Consider the following 24,942-nt stretch of genomic DNA (forward strand, 5'->3'; position numbering starts at 1 on the left):
ACCTCCCGGAGGGGCGCGACGTGGCGCCTCCCCCACTCACCAACACACCGCGCAGATACACCCCCCACCCCGCGCACGACCCAACATACAGGGACACCCCCTCTCAGACACCCCCCCCACCTTTAGAAACACACACACACACCCCCCGCGAAACACCCCTAAGCAAACCCACCCACACATCCCCACTCGCAAAAACCCACCGCGCGCCTTCCACGCAGATACACGCCCCCCCCCCCACCCCCGTAAACACCCCCTCCACATACACACACACACACAGAGACACCACACCACACCACACCCCCCCCCCCCCAAACCGCCCCACTCCCCGCATACACCCCCCGGCCGCGCACAGCCGGCCCCAGCCCGGCGCGCTGTCCGCCCCCTCAGCACCCACCCCCCCCCCCCGCCCCCCCAGCTCCCCGCCGCCGCCGCCGCCTTCGCCAGGCGCATGCGCAGCGCGGGCGCGGAGCTGTCCGAGCGCTGAATTCGCAGCGCGGCGCGCGCCCGCCGGCCTCATTCCGGCACAGGCGCCGGGGCTCCCCGCGGCCCCTCAGCCCGCCCCGCCCCCCCGCAGCCCGCCCCGGCAGCGCCGACGCCGCCCTGCCCAAAGAGGGGGGAAGCAGGCCGGCCCCCAGTAGCCCCACCACCCTTCATAAATACTAATTTTCAAAGCGAAAGGGGAATAAAACATACCGGCAACCGAACTGCTCACAGCACTATTCCCTTTTGCATGACGCTCCTCGTGTAGTTGGGTTTCCTCTTCTTCTCCTTTCCTTTCTTTATTTCTTTTTCTTATATATATATTATTTTTTTTTTATTATTTTTTTTTTTTTTTTTTTTTTTTTTGGTGTGTGTGTCCTCCATCACCAAAAACGAGGCGGGGGAACAACCAGGTCTGATGCTTTGTCTCTTTTGTGCTGTCTGCTGGAGATGAGCCTAGGCTTGACCTGACCATGATTCCAAGGACTGGTACTTCTTTTTTACCCCCAGTTTGTAGAGATCCAGACCTTCTCTTCCTGATTGTCAAGAAAAATAAATTATTGCTGAATTTGGGAATCTAGGCAGCACCAGCTTACTTTTCCCCTGCATCTCTCTGGAATCGTTTCTGGGATATTTTCCAAATCATCACAGAAAGCAGGAGGAATGAACCGGCAGCTAGTGAAAATTTTGACAACCTTGTTTGCATTTTTCTTAGAGACAAACCACTTCAGGTAGGTGATACCACTCTATGTGATGCTATTTGTCAAAAGGTTGTGGAAATCATAACTATAAAGATAGTATGTCACATTAACCTAGTTTGTTTGCTGTATTTGAGAGTATTTTATGTTCATTCTCTGTAGGCTATCCCTTTTACACTTGAAGACTCGTTGCTTGGTAACAAACACAAAAAATAATAATCTCAAGTTTGGGTGATCTATTTTCCATTTGTCTGATTCAAAGACATGCTTTTCGTTGAGTATCAATACAGCTAAAAACATTTTCTTCAGTTTTAATTCCAATATGCAAATTCTCTGCTCCCACCAGAGGCTGTTTAGGAAGTTGCTTTGGTTCCCTCCTCTTCAAGCTTTGGAAATGCTTGAACCAGTTTTCTCAGGGATGTAGTTATTTGAAATTACAGAACCAGCCCTCTGATTTGGTCAAAACCCTGGATCAGAGCAGTATTGTGCTCACTGTGCGTACCAGTACATACTACTGTTGTTTCTAAATATTTTTTTATCATTTCATGAGCTTTTGCTTCAGCTATTGACTTTTTGCAGTACAGAGCAAACAAGTCAGTCTTACTAACCAAAGCACCATTTTAACTGAGATTCATTATTATATTGTACTCTGCTGTGTATCTATATGTACACATATAAAGTGTTTTTATGTGCGTAATGAAGTGTATATGCAGTGACAGAGTGAAATAGTGATTATATTCATGAGTCTGGGATCACAACGCAACTCATAACTAGTAGGGTCTGAATGAAAACAGAAGTAATTTGTACAGGAACATCCCAATTCAGTGCACTGGATTAATTTTCCAGTTTTTATTATTTTAACTGAATGGTTTTAGTATTTAAGTGGGGAATAGAATCTATTAGGTTTTAAAAATTAAAGATATTTTGTAATGGTACCATGTCATTGACAAAAGCAAAAAGAAGCAACCGCCCCCTGTAAATAGAACCTGAAAAAAAGCGTGGAATCATACTACAGGGTTTTACTATCATCTTGCCTTTTAACAATTTTGGTGCTTTTGTAAAGGGCTAAAGGGTTTGATATTTGCTTCTCATTTCAGATGCTCACATGTGTATCAAATCTGTTTATACTTGTGTATAGATGCATGAAAAAAAAAAACCCCAAAAACATGAAACACTCCTGAAACCCTTTGGACAAATATATAGAAGACATAGTCATAGAATTACTTTTAATATAGCTGAAAGATTATGCTGAAACACAGATACAATAAAATTGGTTATTTAAGAATCAGGATAGTGCTTTATGATGAAATCTGTGCCCCTACTCACCAGATATGGCCATTTAATTCTAGCTTCTTTTTCCCTTGGGAGCAGCCACGGGGAACTCCTAAATTGTCTGTCTTTGTAATATGTAATGTGCTTGCAATATATAATATGCTATGTACAAAGCATTTCACATGTATGATATGGTATCAGAAGTTTGTTTTTAAGTCCTGAACACACAGCTGTGTTCCAAGAGCTTGCATATAAATACCATCTGGTGATAATACTGATAAAATTTATTGCTTAGTGTTCACTGGTAAAAAATCCCTAAGATCAGATGTGACTGACTGGAACCTTTTTTGCAGTGTTGGGGAAGAATCCAGACATTCACTAGCATGATTTAAATCTTTGTTGGGTGGCATCTGTGGAAAACATTTTTTTTCATTTATATCCTTCTCAACATTAACAAAACCAGTAATTTTCAACATTGCTTGGGGAGTATTGCCAGCTATTGTTTGGAAGTTTAAGTCCACCTTAAACCAGTGTTAGCATATAGTTTTAACATCATACATGTAATTAAAGCAACGATATTAAATGGGATATCAAAGTCTCTGCAAGATTGGTCTACATGTTAAGATGAAGAGTATATTGAATCTTCCAAAGTCTTAAAGCTGTAATGAATTTCTTTTTAAAGCTGAGGGTTTTTTCAGAATAGCAAATTTTGCCCATGCATGCTACCTTAAGCTCATTTTTATTTCTAAAGTTTTCAGAAGAAAAAAAAGTATATTGTTCTATAAAAATATTAATTGCTACGTTCACTGAATTGAGACAATTGGTTTAGTGCTACAAATTCTCCATGACTTGACTACAATACAAGCTAAATATTAGCTAATGGTGGCTAATAATTTATTTAGGACGACTTTCTGTAAAGAACATGATTCAAGATCTGGAAAATCCCCCTCACAGACCCTGTCTCCTTCAGATTTTTTGGACAAATTGATGGGAAGGACATCGGGGTATGATGCTAGAATCCGACCAAATTTTAAAGGTAAGTTTTTTTAAGACTTCTGTTTCATTAATTGATATGTTTTGGAGAAATTATAGGTTTGAGGGGTTTACATCTGGGTTTTGATTATATTTTCAATAACTTCAGTTTTCCAGTGTGATAGTGTCATGGAGATCAGTTGATCCATGGGGAGGACTAGGAGAGCAGTGTAGATAAAAAGGGTCCAGAGCCTGAAAATCCTCTTTTCACAGGACGATAATGTTTAGCTGTCAGAGGTTGCTTCTGAAGACCTTACTAATTCCACATAGTAAATAGTATTCCAGGTTCCACACTAAAAAGCAATTGAGATGAATTGTTCCTGAAATTTTTAAGCCATGAAGACAGTATCTTTAACACTTGTGTGCTGAGCTGTTGTCTTCTTTATATCACTGTCTGAAGAAAAGCTCTATGCTTTTGTTTGACTTGAAGGAAGTAAAACCTTCTTCCCCAAAGTAGGGAGATAGGACTCAAGGTATGCACATAGAGGATTGTATCCTGCGAATGTTGACTGAATTGTAATAACCAATTTCTCAGGATCCCTACAAAATAGAAAAATCATATTCTGTTTGTCATTTCCATGACTCCCCCCCTTTACTCCCAAAATCTGGACTGAGTTGTGAAGAGTCACCACCACCATTCCGGCACAAAGAAGTCTGTGGACTGTAGGCTTATTTTGCAGCTATTACTATTCACAGCAAGTTTTCCTTACTGTAGTCCTGTAAATCCCTGTAAAGTGAGCACAGAATGTCTTGTGGCTTTGGATGAAAGGAGTTGGGAGAGAAGTTTTCGTTGCAAATATTTAGCGTTTCTGGAGGGCCCTATAATTCCACCAAAACTGGCTCTTCTATGCCAATTTCAAGCTCAGAATATGGTTTTACTTTGAATACTGATAAAATGCTTCCTTCCTTAACAAATCTGATGCCAATGTACGTTTGCAATCACATCTATCAGCTTTGGTCACTGAAATGCATGTTTTTCTGTATTAAGCCTTGTTAGCAATGCTGTGGAAGTTGATAATTACTGGAAAAAAATAATTTCTTAGCCAGTGAATGAACTGTTAGGAAAGAGGAAGCTCGCATGTCAATGAGAAAAGTGTTTAATTAAATTTAGATCAAAGATCAGTTTCTTTTCTCTATTCCACATGTGCAAATTACAAGATTTGGAACAACGTGCCTTTTTTTGACTTCTTTCTGTACCTAAGTGAGGAGGAACTTAGTATGGCTTTCAGATCTTTGGATCTGAAGTTAAAAAGTTAAAAACTCGAGTGAGGAAAGTCTTAAGTTTCAATTTCAGAATAGTTTTCAAAGTCCTTACTGGGTTCCTGAACAGGAGTCCATATGAGCTTGTAGTAAGTAATATTGCATTAGGGTCTCACATTCCTTTTCTGTGTTTGCGTGAGTGAACTTTTAGAGAATGCAAATGAAGGCAAAAGTTTCCTGAACTGAACAAGGTAGCAAGCATTAAGAATTTATTCCTGCCCTTTATATGGGAGGGACACTAAAAAACACTTCTGCTTCATCTCTTCTAGATCAGATAAACCCAAGAATAGTAGCAGTCCCTGTACATGGGATGACTTAAAGACAGCTTTTTATTGCTCCCCAGTAGGTGTCTAAAACAATTTTGTGAAAAACACAGGAGGAGATGGATTTACAGCTTTGTTCCCCCAACGTTCAAGCAGGCAGAGCAGGTATATTGTGCACAATGTTGTACGGTGCGTGCTGAGCTGTTTGGCAGACACTGCTGCCCTCCAAGTACCATGGTTTGTTTGAGTTCCCAAAGTGAAGCTGTTGCCTGATGACACTTATGAACCCTTAATGGCAATGTATCTGCCATTTCTTATTTTTGATTTTTTTTTTTTTTTAAGTCACTGTCCAAAGCAGGATGGTACTTTGCGGAAGTTTGCACTGATAAACAGATTGTCAGTGTTTTTTGTATCTTCTCATCTCTGAGATCTCATGGAGCTCTCAGTCTTCTGTTGAGGAGTCTGAAATGTTTTCTTGTTCTTTGCTATGTTCCTTTGAAAGATATATTGTATTTCAGAGTTCAAAACTAGAGAGTTAAGTCATGCAGTTTTGAGCTTCACATCACCAGTCAAAACCTTGTCAACTTATAACCATTTTTATTAGTCAGTATGATGCACACCCAAGTCTTGTTAACTTTTTTAAAAAAAAATGAAAATAGTTATTGTTCTATATTGCATATTTTTTCCTTTTAAATAATAAGTACATCTACAAAAATGTCAAAATAAATTTATCTTGCATGGAGTTAGGTATTACAAGGGTTTTTTTTTTTTTGTACTGAGTCTTTATTGTGTCCATAATACAAATTGTTTCAGTTTCTAACATTCATTAATCTGAGATATTTTGGGGGATATGGGCTATTGTACAATACAGATATTCTAAATCACATAAATGGATGTATGTATGAAATGTTGAATGATTACTGAATTCATAACACTTCTTGTATTTTGAGGCAAAAAATTTTAAGCATAAAAGAGGTCTGCAGGAATGATGGTTTAAACTAGGGATCTGCTATCTGGCTTTGCATGTAGTATGGGGCTAACATTTGTTTCCCATGTTTCACAAAAGGTGCTGTGGATCAAGACAGTAGTGTCACTACTATCCAGCTGGCTTTTTCTGCTTTGCTGACATAGCTTTCTCTGAGTCTACAGAAGGCATTTTAAAGTATCATGAAAGTCTGATTTCTTGGAAAGGGAACTGCGTAGAACCCATTTATCTTATACCAGTGATTATACAATAATAACATATATTTTTATGACTAGTCTGAATTACTGGAAAACAGCAGCTATTTGATTAGTTTCTTGAAGAAAGGCTACACTACTTACTGGAACAAGGTGTTTAATTCAGATAAAGCATTTCATCATTAGCTACTGCTTTTCCCTAACTTGCTCTTGTGAATTAGAAAGTTCAGGAAGATAGTGGGAGAGCAACAGGTGAATATATAAATGTTTAGACATCAACAACAGGATTTTTTGGTTGTGTTTTTTTTTTGTGTTTCGTGTTTTGTTCTGTTTGGGTTTTTTGGTTTGTTTTGTTTTGTTTGTTTTTTTTTTTTTTTTTTTGTTTAACAGAAATACTGTATGCCAAAAGATCCTTTCTTTTTTTGTAACTTTCTGTCTTATACAATCACTTGAAAGCAGAGGAGCAGATTTCTGGTTCTTCTTGACACACCAAGTGGTTGGATACAAAATGAGCAGGCACTGAGAGGGGCAGACCCCCGATGCACAGCCAGAGAGAAGTGGCAGAATGACAGCTCTCTAAATTTCCTTTCTTTAATCTCTGTCTGTCAGATACCTGATGCAAACTTTTTCATCTTACACTTATCTTTTATTGAATTCGAATAGGCTGATAATTTGTGTAAGGACATAAAGGGAAAAACTTTTAAATGTAAATATGAAGACTGCAATCTAATACTAATTGAAGTCTCTGAGAGTCTTTCTGTTGACAGCAAACATACGCTTGTGGTCCTATGAGTTGATTTGCTGTTTCTTCTTCAACTATAACATCAGTTGAGCATGGTTTCTGTAAAATAATAAAAAGGAAAATCTGCATGATGTACTTTTTACCTGATTAATAACAATGTTGTATTTTTTAATGGGAAAAACCAACAACAAGATCAGAGTGCTGCCTTTTACTTTCTCCACTGCTTTCCTCAACAAAACCAGAAATAGGAGCATAGGGCACCTGTGTTATAAAACTAGCCAGGAAAGTGCTTTCTTGCTGCTAGAAACCAGGGATGGTGAAGTGGTATCTTAGATTAGAGTATATTTAGCTCAGGCTCCCTCAAGAGAACTGCATGCAATGCCATGATACAAGGGATCAATATACAAGTTAATCACAAGACGTGGGGCTAATGGAAAGTCAGCTTGAATTTAAAATTTCCTAGCAGGTGTTGAACTTCAAAGGTTACTAATTTTTTTTCACTTTTTATCACCTTCATCTTCTAAAACCACTTAAAATCTAAACATAAGCTTGAAATGATCTGATAAACTGTTTGTCTGTAGGCACTATTATGTCCTTAATGCCAAATACTTTAAGTAGTAGACTGGCTGTCATGTACTGGGTGGAGAAAAGGGGAGTTTGTCACCAAGAGCTCCCAAAGTGTCATATCTTTTGGTATGAAAAACATCTGCAATGAAGATGACAGTGATTTTCTTTTGTACTGAATTTCATTCAATGTTTTCAGTGCATTCTTTCCCACCAAGTCATGATTTGCTAAAGAATATTCTGATTTTAATAAAATTACATGGAGGCTTACAGCAACAGTGCCCATTAGTGTTACCTTCATCACTGGATTGTGCAATGCGGTGTGAATTAACTTGCTCAAAAGATGCTGTTTCTGAACTCAGAGAAGTCTTGTTAGAAGAATGCAGTTTGGGGGTGTAGTGACTGTGGTTGTAAAAGATTAATCTGTGATTACAATGATGTAATGTCATTTTCATGCCAAGTCATTTGGTTTATATCTGAATAATAAACACACATACTAATTAATTTACTGAAAATTAGCTTGACAACTGTTACAGGAAACAGCTTATGTGCTTTAATACTTTAACTCCTTGGCAGCAAGGGTCAGTTTTTCCCATATGTTCAAGCCCATTTCTTACTTGTTTGGCTCCTGAGTTGACCAGTAATGAAATGCTTAAAAAAGCATGGATAGAAACCACTGAATAACATTTAAGGGTGAAATTAATGGCATTGGGCTGAATAAATAAAAGCAGCTTCTCTGTACGTGATAAGAAGAACTGTCTGCAGAAGTTGACCTTAATCTAGACATGACACTTCACAATAAATACCTGTTGGAAAAACCACCTGCAGATACATAACAAAGTTGAAAAGCATACTTAAGATAGGCTGTGCGGCTTAGGCAATTTGTTCCCCAGTGGTTAACAACCTTCCCGAAGCCAGATTTCAGTTGCTAACAGCTACTGCCCATGAAGTCAGATGCAGTGAGTATCCTGCACTGGGCTCTCTTCCACACAGTTCAAAGGCTCGAAGGGCCATCTCCAATGAAGACTCAAATGCCATCCTGGCATGACAGCATGTAGTAAGGGAGTGCACACTATTGGTGCATTCACGTTGGAGGGCACGGGCTGAAGGTTCATTGTAGAAGGGAGAATGCCTGGCCAGTTTTCAGCTGTGGCTAGGCCATTGCACTCCCTAAATATAGGTTGCTTGAGATGTGCAAGCATCCATTGTTAGAGAGGTATGCTTCTGGTTCACTCTCTGCCTTGAAACACATTTACAACTTTACACTGTTTTCAGATGATGCTGTGTGCACGCATCTCACTGCACAGTTAGATGCTGCATGAGGATCCTTACCCACATGATATTGGTTTTGTTTGGTTTCATTTTATTTTTCTTCAACTACAAAAATGTAGCTATGGAAATTATGTTCAGTCCCTGCCCTAGTTTTGCATGTTTTCATGCAGAAACTTTTTTACGGCAATTATGCAAGCATCCTTTTAATTGTGTTTCTTTTAAACCTGCTGGTAGAGGGCTATGGAACTTGTAATTCTTTCCCTCTTTCTTTAATTTCATATTCTTTCCCAGAACATGAGGGAGTTGCATGGCTAGTTAGGTTATGTCTAAGCTTTGAGACAAATGGGGCCAGACAGCAAGCTCAGGCAGCCCCTCTGATTATCTACGCTGCTTAGCTGCTTGCTCATTCCCTGGATCACTTTCTGAGCTTCCTGCAGCCAGCTCCTTCCAAAGCAAGTCAGAAAGGCTGTGAGCATTCAGCAGCATAAAGCACAAGCTAACCAATGCTTCTTGGCATCAGAGTTGAGGATCTGTCCCTGCTCTTTTTTTATATTTAAAAGTTTAGACACAGTGATCCATTTCGTATTGGTGTGTTGCCTTTATTCAGAACCAGTGATTTAAGAGATATCAATGGATTTGGCTGTTGTCGTGGAATATTGGTCTGCTGCTGTATAAACTGCCAAAGGAATTTATGAAAAACTGATGTCAAAGCAGAGCCAAAGATCTTTGCTACCAAAGCAGAAAACAGTATAGCTTTGATCACATTCTAATTTAATTGTATTGTTTTTTATCACATTCCATGTAATGTTTAGATTTAAATTTTCTATGCAGTTGAAACCAATGCCCTTGGGTTACTCATTAAACGTCTGGTGTTTTGGCTGTCTTAGAAAACATGCAATTTATATATAGAATATATAAACACATGTACACTTAATTTACTACAAATATACACATTTATAAACTGCAAATCTATTACATACAGTGATATAGTAACTAGGAATATGTATACATGAAACAGAAATATGCAGTTTTATTAGACAGATTAATTTTCTTTTTTCTTCCCTTCTGGAAGTAGGAGTATAAATCTCTGATTAAGTCATCTGAAAATGTATGTTTGATGGTTCAGCTTCAAAATATGCATTTCACAGTATTTCATATAAATGAGTGGTTTAAACAGTCTGCAAAGAGCCCCCCAGATGATGCAGACAGGGTGGTACAGAGTCTGACACAGCTCTAAGATAAAGTGTGCACAATGTCTGGCATAAATACTGACCTGCCAGTGTCATAAACACCAACTCCATGGTTAAAATTTACAGAAATACGTGGGCTCTGATTCTGGAAACCATGCAAGATCTCAGCACTACAGTTCATGGGAGAGAAGTGCCATTCACTGAGTATTCAGTTACTTATAAGGGATAAATCAGAGCAGCCCAGTGCCTTATCCTAACTGTGCCAGCTACCAGAAATCCTCAGGTATTGTGGTATTGCAAGGGCATGAAGGCACATTGATTACTCCGTATGCCTCAGCTACATGTCATCAGCTGGGAAGTGTGGAAGCATAAAGGTTTCATGAACCAATAAAAGAAAAAATCTTAGATGGAATACAAGCCCACAAACAGACAAAAACCCCTGGAAATCCCTGTTCCACCCGCTGTGTAACGCTGGCAGTACATTACTGTTTTATTTTAAACTTTCTCAGATCCTCTTGGTTCTGCTCCTGAGTGTGCTCAGAACTGCCCCAGGCTGCCTCGCTTAGCACCCACCTCATTCCCAGGGCAAATCCAGACTCTCCGATGAGGCACTGCTCTACCTCCATCTCCCTGTACGGACCAGGTATCTCCAAGCCTGCCTTATATTCCACAGGAAAGGGATTCCTCTCAGGGTGGACCTGTGGTCACTTAAAAAACCCCACAAACACAAAACAGTGTCTATGGGTGGCCTGACTTCCTCTACAATGTACAGATTTTTGGTCCAGTTCACCCTCAGCATAAAGGGCTCAGTATCTGATCCAAATGGCTATAAATGATTGAAAGTGGCCCATTTTGCAGCAAAGAATTCAAACTTCATTAAGACAGTGAGAAAATACAAGGAGAACATGGTTTTTCAACCTTGCAGTGCAGCTGCTTGTCTGAGAAGGGAGAGCCTTTACTCTTGACCATTTTGATGTGATGCACAGAAGTGACTCTCGTAGCCATTACACCCTAGGGGCAGATGATGTAACTGTTACAGAAAATGTTGTAAGGACAAGGATTGAGACCCAGCACTTCCCTCACTCTTCCTGATAATTGCCCTGATCGCTAAGATACAAAGGAGTGTGAATACACTTTCTCTCTCTTTCTTCAGACGTTGTATCCTATGTGCTTTGCTGCACAACTTGCTGGGTTCAGTAGGCTCTCTGCACGCATTAAATATTTTTAAAAGTGACAATGGCTGCACTTTAGGATGAATCCCATCTCCTCTGAATAAGAGATAGTGAGAAATATCCCACCCTATTTTCCAAGAAACCCACAGCCTTGTGGCCTAGGAAGGGCAAATTTACATGTCTTCAATCTGAGCCAGGTATAGAAGCTCTTAGAAAGGACTCATTCTGCATGAAATCTCTCAAAGTTTTGTTATTGGCTGAAAAACTGGCCATGTTTTAGAAGAGAAGACTGAAATTCTTGACTGATTCTTCAAAGTAAGGTTGTAGGTGTTGACTTGGTGGAGAATGGTCTGACCAGTGGATCCTGAATGAGATACCTCAACCTTGCTGAGAAGCAGGGTTTCAGGAAGGCCCTGGAAGAATCTGTTGCAAATTATTTGCTCTTTGCAAGTGGTACCCCACTATGCTTATACATTGTACCCTGTCCACGGACTATATGAGTCCCTTAGGGTTCCTCCACAAGGGTCTGGGTGTTACGCACCAAAGCATCAGACACAGCAACTCTTTCTACCTGTCATGGGGCTGATATTTTTTCAGCTATAGCAAACAGTGGGATGTCCAGGGAAGCACAGTAGCAGCATAATGGTCTTCTCTGAAAGCTAATAACCTCTACCTGTGTGTTTCTGTGTCTCCAAAGCCCAGGACTGCATGAAAGCAATTGGACATAACTGCAACTAGCTGAATTGTGGGCACTTTCCCTTAAATTGTAACTGATACTCAATTGATACACTCTGAATGAACAAAGTCGTTTTTCCTCCATCCCAGGAAGGCAACTATGGGTTATCTCCCTTGCTTTTGTACTTGGGGAAATATAGCTGAGAAGAGCCTAGATGCTTTCCTTAAACCAGCATAGTTAGTCACAGAAAACCTAGGATTAACATTTACCAGATCAATACTCATTATGTTAGGCTGCCTCTAATGACTACATTCCCAATGTATGCTGTCTTTATGTCTTCATCTTAGGCTATAAAACTGTCTTAACAGGATTGCTCCTTCTTCTTGTGCTGTTTATTATGTCTAATAAAGAATTAGTCCTAAATAATAAATAAAATAACAGTAACACGTTGGCTGGAACGTTGCTATAAACTCACACTGCAATTTAAAGCAGTTCTTGAAGAAATGCATGCAGATTACATGCATGGGGCTAAGCCAGGAGCATATGTAAAAACTTTTTTACCAGAGGTGAATATAGCCTGTTGCTTGTGCATAAACACATGCACACTCTCCTCCATGACAAACTAAAATGATGATGTGGCCACTCAATGTAAGAGTTTCAGACTGCAGCAATTTTCCTTTCCAGACAGTGATATCCCATCAGATGGAGCATTCTGAGGTGTTAAAAGCCTTTGGTCAGTCTGGTTACAGGAGCCATCCTAAAAATAAGCATCTGGGGGAATTTTGCAGCTCTTTGGCTCCAAACCCCTCAGAATTTTGGTTTTGTCACACTTCTGAGGTGTGTTTTGTGTGAGATAAAGCACACACAATCTGTTTAAAACATATTTTAACTCTTTTTTTTTTTTTTTTTTTTTTTTTTTTTTAATAAAAAGAAAAGCTTCAACTTATCAAAGTTATAAGTAATTAGGGATAGATTTAATTCAGGCCAATAAGCTCCTCAGTGTAGATATAGTCTCATTTTGATGACTTTGTAGAAGACTCATATTCAGCATGAATATTAGTGGTAGAAACCAAAAAGACCAGATGCCCTGATCCTGCAACACGCTTTATGTCAGCAGAGTTCTGAGCCTGTGTGAAAATTACGTGATGATTCTCACAGCAATGCAGTGAGCATCCTGCGTCACAGAGCTGGTTTGGCATTGATAAAAAAGTATGACAGTTTATAAGATGCTTATTTTCTAAGCTAGTGAAGAGTTCTTACTCATTCTCCCATTCTTCCAGCCATTTTATGTATAGGAACAACTGATCACTGAAAAAAATTGCTGGTGGAAGACACCCAAGAAGTACCTTAAGGATGTCTTGCAGTTAAAAGACAGATCCTTTTTGGTACTCAGGATGTGGGAGGTCCCATAGGAGGTTCCTAAAGGGAGAGGGGATGTGTGAAAGGGAGGGATAGGAGGCTGACCTGAACATGCAATAGATAAACTGATGGGAGCATTGAAGCTGAGTGTCAGGAGGGAGGAATTAATTTCAAAGTACTATTCTGCGCAGATTGTATGGAAATTAGTTGAACGCTAAGAAGGTAAAAAAAGTGAAAGGTTTGAAAATAAAAGGAAATTTTTTATTTGTGCTAGCTGTGGTGAGTATATGTGTCTGTAGGTCTCTGACCAGTTGCAGATTGACATCTATATCGGCCCTCGACTATTTCTGTTGTCATTTGTCCCTATGCCTGAGCCATCCCATTTGTCTAAATCCCATTGTTCATCTGTGTCCAGTGTATCATTTGGTGTATAATTCCCTAGCAGCCATAAATCAATGTCTGCTCAGTAATGTTAGTCACACAAACTGGTCTTTTTCTTCAAGTCCTGCATAGCAAGGAACATTATGGAGACATTAAAAGAAAAGCTGGCAGAATTGTGAAGTAAAGTGTATGTCCAAGGCTCAGAGGAACAAAAAAAAAGGAGTTAAAATTGATTCTGAGACCTCTCTGTGGCTACAGAGCGAGGTATTGACCAAGGACTGTATTTAAGACTGTACCTATTGACGCTTATTCCATTAATTTCTCTAGCACAAGATCAGAATCACAGAGAAGGAACAAAGTAAGAAATATTTAGAAAGAAAGGAACAAAGTACTAATTGTATTTTTTTAAAAGATATGTTTTGAGGTGAGTATGCTGAGCAGAATGAAGCAGTTCATTTCTACTGAAAATGGAAACCTAGACTGGTTAATATTTCAATATTTTTATTAATATTTTTTTTTTCATTAAGTAGATCTTCCCTCTTGCCTTCTTTTCTCAGTTAACATTTTTTTATCTTGTGGTTCCATGTGGTCTTTAGGTGAGTTGGCTACACTGACTTCATAAAACATTATTAAAAATAAGATTACCCAGGAGGTGTTTGACTGACCCTGTGCTAGAGTGCAGATTTCTTGACTAGAGATGTAATACCATCTTTTATTTAACCACATTCAGAAGTGTCCCAGGCCTCTGCACACATTATGCAGTTCACATGCCGATCAGCAGCACTGAGCGCTCTCTTCATTAGTACAAAGCAATTGAGCAGTTTCTCAGAATCAGGTGTGAGGAACATCTTTGATACCTGCTCCCAGTGAGGCTGAGAGCCTCTGCCTTTCCATTTTGCTCACTTCAGTGAGCACTGTTTTGTGATAAGAAAAGAAGTAGGTGCCTGGATCTTTTCATGTCATATGAAAAGCAATCAATTCAATCTTCCCAAATACTACCTCTGCTCTATTGTGTTGGAAGAAGGAAGACTACAGAAAGAGATGCCTTGTAGTGAGATGCTTGTCATGAGTTGGAATGGAAAGATTTGAAAGAAGAGTGGAGAGCTCAGGGAAAAAAAAAATAGTTTGATAGACATATGAAGAACTAAAGCATTTATTTCTATATTTTCAAAGTTGACATAAGTACGAAGTAACTTTGCACTGTAGGCTTGGAGTTCCAGTGAGAAGTTTCCAGGTATAAGATTTCTGATTCATTGTTTTTAAAATTTATTTCCACAGACTCATTTGCACATGGAAGGCTTTAGCTCTGGGACTGTCTGCAGTCAGTCACAAGTGTGACTGAGACTTGTGTAGAAATATCTGAGTTAGCTTTCAAGTAATTTGCTCAGAGGTGCTGTGTGCCACACTGAGATGATACAGAGCTTAGCACAAGCTATAATGCCTGAGGTTAATGGCCTCCAGTGAATACCAGCCTGCCACGACTACATTGGTAGCAGCCCTCAGACTACCTATGTGAAAGACAGCTCCAGTGCATTTATACAATCCATTGTGACTGCTATGGCTATATATTCTTTGTCGGCTAACTCAGGTTAGCTGGGCAAATCAAGAGCGTGTCAACTGTTTAAAGGGCTGAGCTCCTGGTTTGTGGAGTGAAATAAAATAGTGTCTGAAATTTGTTCTTGTGCAGTGTCTATTAGATAACCTATGTGGAAATATCCCACTACACCCCAGAGCTGACAGTAATATATGTTTCTGTTATCAACCTCAGCAGAAAGAGGCAGGGAAGAATGAACACGTCGTATGGACTATCCTGTAATGCCAAATGCAGAACTGAAGAGGTTTTGTAGTGTGAGACTTACCTTCCTCTTCCAGAGCTGGGTCTGTGGACAAAGGAATTCACTGAATGTGAAGTGTGGAAATCCAACAATTTTCACAAGCACTCTAAGGCACAAAAAAGTGCATCGTAGCAGGGATTCTCCTTCCATGAAAAGTTTATAGGATTTTACCGGTATAACACCCATTACATTCAGCAATAGTCCCACAGCTGAAAGCTCGTATACCACTTCACAAATTGATTACTCACTGTTTGACCTTAGACTATGTCAGTGTATATACATATATATATACATGGCTTTAGCTTCACTTACTCTAGAGACATTTTCTTTTGTGACTCATTCTGTAATCACCTGAATCTGACAATCACTGGAGTATTTGTTTTGTGAGGCCTCAGTGGTATTTTACTGAAGAAAAGCTTTCAATTTTGGAATGTCACATGTCCTTTTTATATCCAGGTCATGTCATAAGGCCGTATTTTAGCTCATATGTTTTATCAAGCTAACCAAGTGAAGGGAAGCCGTTTAAATGTTGATGTAAGAGAAGAGCTCTCTTGATGCCATTTTGTTTATTTATATTTGTGTGTGCTCCTGCATGTGCACTTCTGGAAATAGGCAGCTGGAACTAGGGAAAAATTGTACTTTCCTCTATCTGTAATGCTTTCCTGCTGATTCCATTCAGTGTTGCCTCTATCTCTTGCCTGCTTTGGGTAGATCAAGCTGTGTCTCCTCCAGTCTGTAAATACTGTTGCCATAAGTGGTGTTGCTCGTATGTATTCCTCGGACACTTGGTAGTATTTGGGCTCAGTGATATCAGTGGGAATGAGAGTTCTAAAGAGGATTTAGACACCTAAGTATCTCTGCAGGTCTTAGTCTGGCTCTGTAGGTACCTTTGTGGCTCTTAGCCTTATTCTGTTAATCATAAATGCATACTGATATAGCAGAATATGATCCTAAGTTTCAGATGCAACAGTAAGCATCCAAAACTGTTGTCACATTCCCACCAGGAGATACGGCATTCTCAGCAAGCTAAGTTATTATATATGACAGATGAGCTTTCAGAGGATGTTGTTTTTAGCTTGATGAAGCAGAAAAATAATTTTATCTTTATTTGATTTTTCCAGCACATTGCATCAGTGCAAAGTACCATACAATTACTGTATTTCAGAGGTCTCTGAGATCTCTGACGTTGTGGGGTTTTTTTGGCTTTTGGAAGGTTGGTTTGTTTGTTTGTTTAGTAGGTAGAATTGTTATCAATTAATAATAAAAGTGACATAAACATAATAATTTCTATGGTACATTGGATTGTGGTGAATACTTCTAAAGAAGAAGGAATTCTTGGTGTACTGGGCATGATTATACTTAGGGAGTGAGGGTGATGCACTCCACAGAAATCCCATAGAAAGATGACCTCATAAATGAAAGGCATCACTCCCCAACAAGAAATGTCACCTTGATTTGTAAGCCTTTGGGGAACTATGTTGTCCCGGTGTCATTAATTTTTCCTCCTGTGACTGATACATTTCCCAATCTAATAAGATGACGATGTTTAAATGGAGAAAAACATTGGTTTTGCCCAAAGGCAAAATGATAGGGAAAAAGAGAAGGCTTACCCAGGTACTTGCAGTAAAGACTACCTGTGATCTACCTCTTGGTTTCTTACTGGAACCTTACGCTAACTTGTTAAATCATGTGAATTTCTCATCAGGGTTGGACTATGCATTATACAGATCCTTGAAAACAAGTGCACAAGCTGCACTGCTTCTGGAGTAGCTGCAGGATCCCGGTGGCCCAGTGGAACTTTTCTAGTGCATCAAAGCTGCCTTTCTCTCCCTGGCCCAATATCCATGGTCCCTGGCCAAAGGACTGGCTGAGCTGACTTTGATAGTACTTCTGCAGTCTTTAGCCTGCCTGCTGCACTGTGAGCAGGGAGGAAGCTAGGATGGTAAACAGCTTGCTTCTGTCTAATGACCATGGCCATCTCAGGTGTCCCAGCAGCATTTCAGCCTTGCTGTCTCACAGGGCTGTGCCTGCAGGGCCATGAAGAGATTCACTGGCAAGCTCTGAAGCTGTAATTCAGGCACCTGTAGTATTGCAGCTGCACAAGCAGAGCCCTCCACAGGGTTTAGCTCTGCTTCAGGTCTCATAAGGACTGTGCTGGATGTTGGAGGCTGTTCAGTTTCGTTGAGGAGAAATGGTTACTAAAAACCCAGCTGCATCCAGATCTGGCAATTAATAAACCATCTCCAAGAAGCTCCACTACCCTCCGCTGCTGTCCTGGGATCTGTATTACCATTGCTCAGGTCAGCATGTGGGTCTTTATCCTGCCCTCACCCACATTTTGCTCACTTTCCTTGTTTGAGCTTGGACCTGAAATCCCTGCTCCATAGATGAAGGGATGCTCAGTCCCTGTTGGGATCATTACCTCCACACCTTGCCCCTTGGTCCTGTTCCTGGATCCCTGCTCTATCCCCTCCCTCAGGCGGGATCGATTTTAGCCTTTTCAAACAGTTCTGATGCTTATTCTGCTCTCTCTGGCAAGGGCAGAAGGGCAGTTCAGCTCACATTTCTCCCCTGTACATGGAACAAAAGAACCATCAGAGGTGGTGGGGAAAAACTTTCCATTGGCACATGGGCGAAAGTCAAAAGGTAGACCAAAAAATACTACAAATAGAGAAAGACACTAGATTCTTCACAGATCTGTAATCTTGCCAATATTTTCACTGTCATGCCATGAGGTGTTCCTGCCTAATTATCTCTCATTTTTGCTTCCACATCTCTTCTTTGCTCACAGTTCCCCCTGTGTGTGTGTGTGTGTGTGTACTGTATTTTAATTTGCCTTACAAAATTCCTTAATAAATACACATATCAGACAAAATTGGCTAGTGCACAGGTATCATTTTATATCTCTTGTATGATTATAATATTCTCACTAAGGACATTTTAGCTATAAGGCTGAAATTAATGTGGGGAGAAAAAGGCTGCCAGGTGCAGCCTGGAAACTGGACTCCAAAAGGTAGGGTTGGGATGGACGTGAGAATACAGATATGATTAGTTGCAGTTAGGATGATCTCCAGGGCAAGAATACAAGTAAATCTGCTCAAGAACCTACCAAATGAAGGAAGCTTTGGGGCCATGTGTTATCAATACTGAAGAATATTCAGCAAAAGCTGCAGTTAGCAGCTGGACTGGGCTCAGTGTACATCTTTCAGCACTCATCACTGAATGTGGGGACTCCCCCACACGTTGGGTGGATTCACCACCTCTGGCAGCAGACAAGGAAAGGATTCACTCTCTAGCCAGGAGCAGAAAGATCACAGCCACATTTGGTACAGGAGCTATGAGGCAATATGCCACAGCAAATTCAGGGCAATATTTGGTATATTCAGGTTTCTTGTGGGTGAGGTGAGCGAATGAGTGCTGAGGACTTTCTGTAAGTGCTAAGTGCCCTGAAATCACAGGAGGTGTATGACACCGTATAGCGTCAGGGCTTTTCAAGAAGGAGGTGTATTGGAGAGTCCTGTAAACTGGCGGGAGCAGCCAACCCTCTGGGGAAGCAGCGGGATGAGAGCTGCAGGGAACAGAAGTGATATTTTAACTCTTTGTCAGAAAACTAGACACATACTTTCTGGTGGATTTGAGCACTAGCTACCCGTTTTTTTTTTTTTTTTTTTTTTTCATTTGTTTGTTTGTTTGATTTTTTCCCTGAGTTGTTTCAAGAAACAGATATTATCCTTATGACTGAAAAATCACACTGATTATCTTGAATGTGCTTGAAAAGCACCTGGACTGTTACCTTGTTACAATGATGGTGACAAAAGGTAAACTAGAGGGAAAAAAGAATTCCATTACAAAGTAGAAGCATTGCTTCTAGGAGGATCTGTTCCATGATCCTCCCAGTCATGGAGGTGAGGCTGACTGGTTGGTAGTTCCCAGGGTACTCCTTTTTTACCCGTCTAAAAAATGGGTGTGACATTTCCCTTTTCCCAGTCACCAGAGGCTTCACCTGACTGCCGTGACTTTTCAAGTACCGTGGAGAGAGGCTTGGCAAATGCATCAGTCAATTACCTCAGGACTCTGGGATGCATCTTGTCAGGTCCCATAGACTTATGTATATTCAGGTTCCTCGGGTGTTCATGAACCTGACCTTCCCTATTTTTTTACTGAGTTTACTGAGTTCTTATCCTATTCCACATCTACCAGCAGAAGGCAAGTAAAAGATGTTATACAACTGAATAGAGAAATAGAGGGAGATATTTGTTTTGTTTTAATATACAGTGTTCTAGCATGTACCTACTTAGTGTACATCTGAACTGTAGTCTGCGGTGTGTTAGTGTATTTCCTAACATAGGTAAGAATGTTTTCATAACATAGGTAAGTATGCTTAGTAGGTTCTGCTGGCATTCAGGGATTGAAAGCTGTGGTGCTCACTATGGCAGCTTTTGCAAGGCAACACCATGAGATTAAAGAAAAGGTGACAAAGAACATGGGAAAGTGCCGAGGCACTCAATGCTTCCTGCACCTCAGTCTTTACTGATAAGACTGGTTTTCAGGAATCCTATGTCCCTGAGACCTGTGGGAAAGTCCAGATCAAGGAAACTCAGTGGAGAAGAATCAGGCTACGGAGCATTTAGGAAAACTGGACACAGACAAGTCCATGGGACCACATAGGAAACACCCAAAGTGCTGACGGATCTGGCTGATGGCATTGTGAAGCCACTCTTAATTATCTTTGAAAGATCATGATGACTGGAGAAGTTTCCTCATTACAGGACAAAAAATGTCATGCCTTCAAGAAGAACAAGAGGAGTATCCAGGAACTACAGGCTGGCCAGCTCTACCTCAAAGTCTGGAGCAAACCTTCCTTGAAACCTTTTCCAGATATGAAGGACAGGAAGATGTCTGGGGTTAGTCAGCATGGATTTATGAAGGGGAAATAATTCCTGACCACACAATAGCCTTCTACAATGGCTTGAATGGCTTCATGGATGAGGGGAGAGCAGTGGATGCTGTTTATCTCAACTATAGCAAGGCTTTTGGCACTGTATCTCACAGCCTCCTCATAGACAAACTATTGGAACAGACTAGCTAAATGGACAGTTAGGTACATGGGAAACCGGATGAATTGTCATGCTCAGAGGGTAGTGATCAGCAGCATGAAGTCCAGCTGGAGGCCAGTCACTACTAGTGTACTGCAGGGGTTGATACTGGGCCAGTGCTGTTTAACATCTTCATTAATTACCTGAATGATGGGACAGAGCGTACCCTTGTGCTGGTTTTGTCTGGGATAGAATTAATTTTCTCAATAAGCTTACAGGAGATACAAGATTGGGAGGAATGGTTGATGACCTAGAGGGTTGTGCTGCCATTAAGAGGGACCTGGATAGGCTGCAGAAATGGGCCAACAGGAGCTTCACAATGTTAAACAAAGGGAAATGGAGTCCTGCACCTGGGGAGGAACAACCTGGGAGATGACCAGCTGGAATGCAGCTTTGAAGAAAAGACCATGGGGGTCCTGGTGGGCACCAAGTTGAACATGAACTAGCAGTGTTTCCTTGCAGCAAAGGCCAATAACCTCCTGGGCTGCATTATGCAGAGCATTGCCAGCAGGTTGAGGGAGGGGATCCTTCACTCTGCTTCACACTAGTGGGACACATCTGGAGTGCTGGGTCCAGCTCTGGGCTCCCCAGTACAAGAGAGACATGGACTTACTGGTATGGGCCCAGCAAAGGGTCATGAAATTGGTTAAAGTACTGGAGGATCTGTTATACAAGAAGAGGCTGGGATTGCTGAGGCTGCTCAGCCTGGAGAAGAGAAGGTTCAGGGGGATCTTATCCATGTACTTAAATAACTGATGAGGGGAAATTAAAGAAGATGGATCCACATTCTTGTCAGTGGTGCCCAGTTACAGGACAAGAGGCAATAGGCACAAACTGAAACTCAGGACATTCCACTTAAACATAAGAAAAACCTTTTACTGTGAGGATGACTGAGCACTGGCACAGGTTTCCCAGAGAAGCTATGGAGTCTCCATCCCTGAAGATATTAAAAACCTGGTGGGGCATGGTCCTGAGAAACCTGCTCTAGCTGATCCTGATCTGGGACTAGATGGACTAGGGGGACTGGGTGATCTCCAGAGATTCCCTCCAACTCCAAAGATTCAGTGATTGTGTCTTTTAGATGTAGAAAAATATGTTGGTCAAGTTGCCCAGCTAGTAGAAATATCATCAAGTAAAAAGGAGAAAAATGATACTATGAAGGGAGAATAGCAGACTATTTAGCTTGTTTTAGCTTGGTGTTGAAAGTGAAAACACATTTACAATGTTAAAAATAAAAGGTTTTTTAAAAACAATTGTTGCAAAAACTGAGTTGAACAACATGCTTTGTTAGAATTTAACAGCCTCAACTAATACTACTGTTGTGGTTTTATTTCCCCCAAACAACATGTTTGTTTCATCAAATGTGTGTTGTCTGGCACTCAGGAAGCTGATAGTATACTGAGTGTCACTGGGCACATTACTTTATCTTTCCACATTTCAAAAAATAAAGTAATAATGTTTTCATCTTTGTAAAGTAATTTTGGATCTAAATATGAAACCAAATGTAGGTGTTTATATTCTGTGCACTGACATATTTTTTTTTTAATATAAGGAAAATTATGTGATTAAAAATAATAATGAGAAAAGAGAGAAGGAAGTACTTGATACTTAATGCTTGTATCAACTTCTGTGCCACTGAAATTCAGGCATTTAATATTAATCCTTTTTGATTCAGTTGAGAACTCCTGTTTATTTAATCATGCCTGAAAAAAATAGGAGGCTAATAGACAACTAATTAAATACTAAGTCCCCATTCATTCTGCTACATGTCAGTGACTGCTGAATATCAGGAAAGGAAGTGGGAGGGAAGAGATTACAAATCGCTGTTTAACAAAAGCTGTGTCAAGCCAGAACAGATATTGCTAAAATATTTGTTTATGGCAAGGCACACATCTCCAGACTAGGTGCACAAGGAGCTGCTTGTCTAAGTCTATTTTCAGTGGGCTGGAGTCAATGTGAAAAGTGGCCCTTGCTGGGAATTTCAGCATCAAGCCTTTGCATACAGAGTGGAATAGATGTGGAAAGATAATCTTTTAATTTTAAGCCTGAGAAGGGAGGGAGAGAGGCGTGGTTGCAGTGCTAAAGCATATTCTGCACTGGTACCATGGATAAAGAAAAAGCTCTTATACTCATGCTCTCACTCCAGTGAAATTAGGTTAATTAAATTAGTGTTGATAATGTTTTTCTTTTGATCTATATTTACGTGATCTGTTTGGGAAAACTCACTTTCTACTTGTTTTCAGCCACATCTGTACCAGATTGTACGGAGGCTGAGGGATCTGTACTTTTGTTTCAATGTATATTGCAACATTTTTATTGCATTCCACAGGTCCTCCAGTAAACGTTACTTGCAATATTTTTATCAACAGTTTTGGATCAGTCACAGAAACCACAATGGTAAGTGCTATGATGCCATTGGCAAGAGAACAACAATACTTAATATATGTCATGAACACAACCTGTCAATTTTTCTATTTATTGTTCAACTTGCAGGTCCTCCTGTAAATGTTACCTGCAACATATTTATCAACAGCTTTGGTTCAATAGCAGAAACTACAATGGTGAGTGGGACTGGTCATTGAAGCCATCTTGTGAAGGACTGGGATGTGATGTAGACTAGAGATGCTCAGGACATGAGGACATTTACTAAGTTATTAATCTACTAAAAACCTACCAGCTGAATTGAAATAAATATAAAATAACTATATAAAGAGATATATATATTACTAAACTTAACTACCAAGTCTAAACGTACATATGCAGTGACAGCACCACAGTCTGTAGTGACTGTGATGGCAGCAAATACAGGTGTGTGCAAACCAGCTTTCTCAAGTTTTATTGGCACTGAAGAGGCAGAGGAGTGGCTGGAGCTCAGCTGTGGGGCTCCTTGCCAAGTAGTCCATATTTTGAGTGGGTCTTACACCACATGCTGAATTTTCTGCTGCTGCAGACTGTTCTGACAGAGCTACCAGAACAGTCTCGTTTAATTTATCTAAATCTCTGTGAATTGCAGTAACTGAAGTGAATGCATAACTTGAGTCAAATGACTAAAACATATAGCTATAAGAACACTTGGGTATTTTGAGGGTTAATTTGGTACTAGGAAATTATGGGATCCCAGCTGACTTAAATGTGTATTTTTACTGAATTCAGAGAACACTATCAGTCAAATAAACAAGGCCAAAATGAAAAAGTCAGAGTTTTAACTTTGATATATATGAAAATAAATAGTTTAATTTTTCTAGATGAGATTTTTCTTTTTAAAAATTACCAAATTTTAGAATGAACGAAGTCAAGCTAAAAAAATGGAAATTAAAAGTTTAGTCCAACTTTTTTCTTTTTTAATCTAGAAGTGAATTTTCCTTTTTCTTTCAATATTTGCTAAGACAAATTAAAAACATTTTTTCTGAGTCCATTTAAAAAGATGCTCAGTTTTTTAAAACTTTTTCAAACCATGAAAAAAAATGATCAGTTATTTATTCAAGCATACATACACTTGACTACTGGAATTAGTTCCAGAGGGAGATTTTTGAAGGCTTTCTTACAATAATGTGATAAACCCATAATAATTATCAGGTGCTCATATAAAAGAAGTGGGTTAAACCCATTCCAGAAAGGGTCTAGTGACAAATCCCAGCTTGACTTTGAACTCCAAGTTACTGCTGTCACAGAATAAAATAAAAATGGGTGCTCTCACATTCATTGAAAGTTTGCAAGAGTTATTCTCATTACCTCAGGACACTATAGACGTCTATGGACACTTTTGAAGCAATTGCAATGTAGTTTCACAACTATTTTCTAGGGTTTCCTACACAGTGTCCAGGTCTTTCTATATCTGCTGAAGCCAGAGGCAATAAAGAAGCTTAGTATCCTGTAGGACTAAGTTCTTGGTAACTAAAAATGAACTTGCTATCAACAAAATGACTTAAGGTATACCAAAGAACTATTTTTTTAATAAAATGGGATAGATACTACCCTACCATTTTAGCCCCGACTTAATTATTTTATTTAATATTCAAACACTTCATTTAAATTCTATTGTAATGCATGCCATCATTTTAGAAAGTGGTACCTAAGGAATGTAGGAACACACATCTTTAGCTTCTAAATATTTTATTTAAAAAACTCCACCCTGTTATTAAATGTTTTCTTAAGGTAAAGGGCAAGTTATCAGTGGGGCAGGTTGCTTTCTTAAATAATGTGGGAAAGACTCTCCTATAAATGATAAGCTATAACATACAGAGGTATAAAATAAACAGATAAGTTAGTGCTTTAGAGTATGTTCCTGTAATAATTTAAAAACACATTAAAACTAAAATCAAGTTAAAAATGGCAGGAAAATAACATATCTTCATGTAACATAATTATCAACAGACTTAATTTCCAGATTTTTTGAAAATTTCATCTGTTTTCCTATGCTTAAAGGATTCTGAGAAGATAGCTATGAATGTAGCTTTTTTTATGCAGCCAT

The 24,942-nt window shown here is 39.7% G+C and overlaps 1 protein-coding gene across 6 annotated transcripts in view; it reads left to right on the top strand.

Moving 5' to 3' along the window:
* The first annotated feature begins 488 nt into the window (after positions 1-488).
* The window catches only part of GLRA2 (glycine receptor alpha 2), a 127,900-nt gene continuing 103,446 nt past the window's right edge, over positions 489-24,942 (top strand). Inside the window, exons 1-3 of one of the 6 annotated variants that reach the window (XM_032983894.2) lie at positions 489-1,211; positions 3,353-3,486; positions 22,965-23,032. In XM_032983894.2, the coding sequence (XP_032839785.1) occupies positions 1,144-1,211; positions 3,353-3,486; positions 22,965-23,032 (270 nt within the window). In that variant the 5' untranslated portion in view covers positions 489-1,143. Of the gene's footprint in view, positions 1,212-3,352; positions 3,487-22,800; positions 22,869-22,964; positions 23,033-24,942 lie in introns of those variants that run through there. The other 5 variants (XM_032983893.2, XM_032983896.2, XM_032983895.2 and 2 more) reach the window with 5 other exon arrangements.

The sequence above is a fragment of the Tyto alba genome, unplaced genomic scaffold, assembly GCF_018691265.1.
Source record: "Tyto alba isolate M040663 unplaced genomic scaffold, T.alba_DEE_v4.0 Super-Scaffold_14, whole genome shotgun sequence".
Taxonomy (NCBI): domain Eukaryota; kingdom Metazoa; phylum Chordata; class Aves; order Strigiformes; family Tytonidae; genus Tyto; species Tyto alba.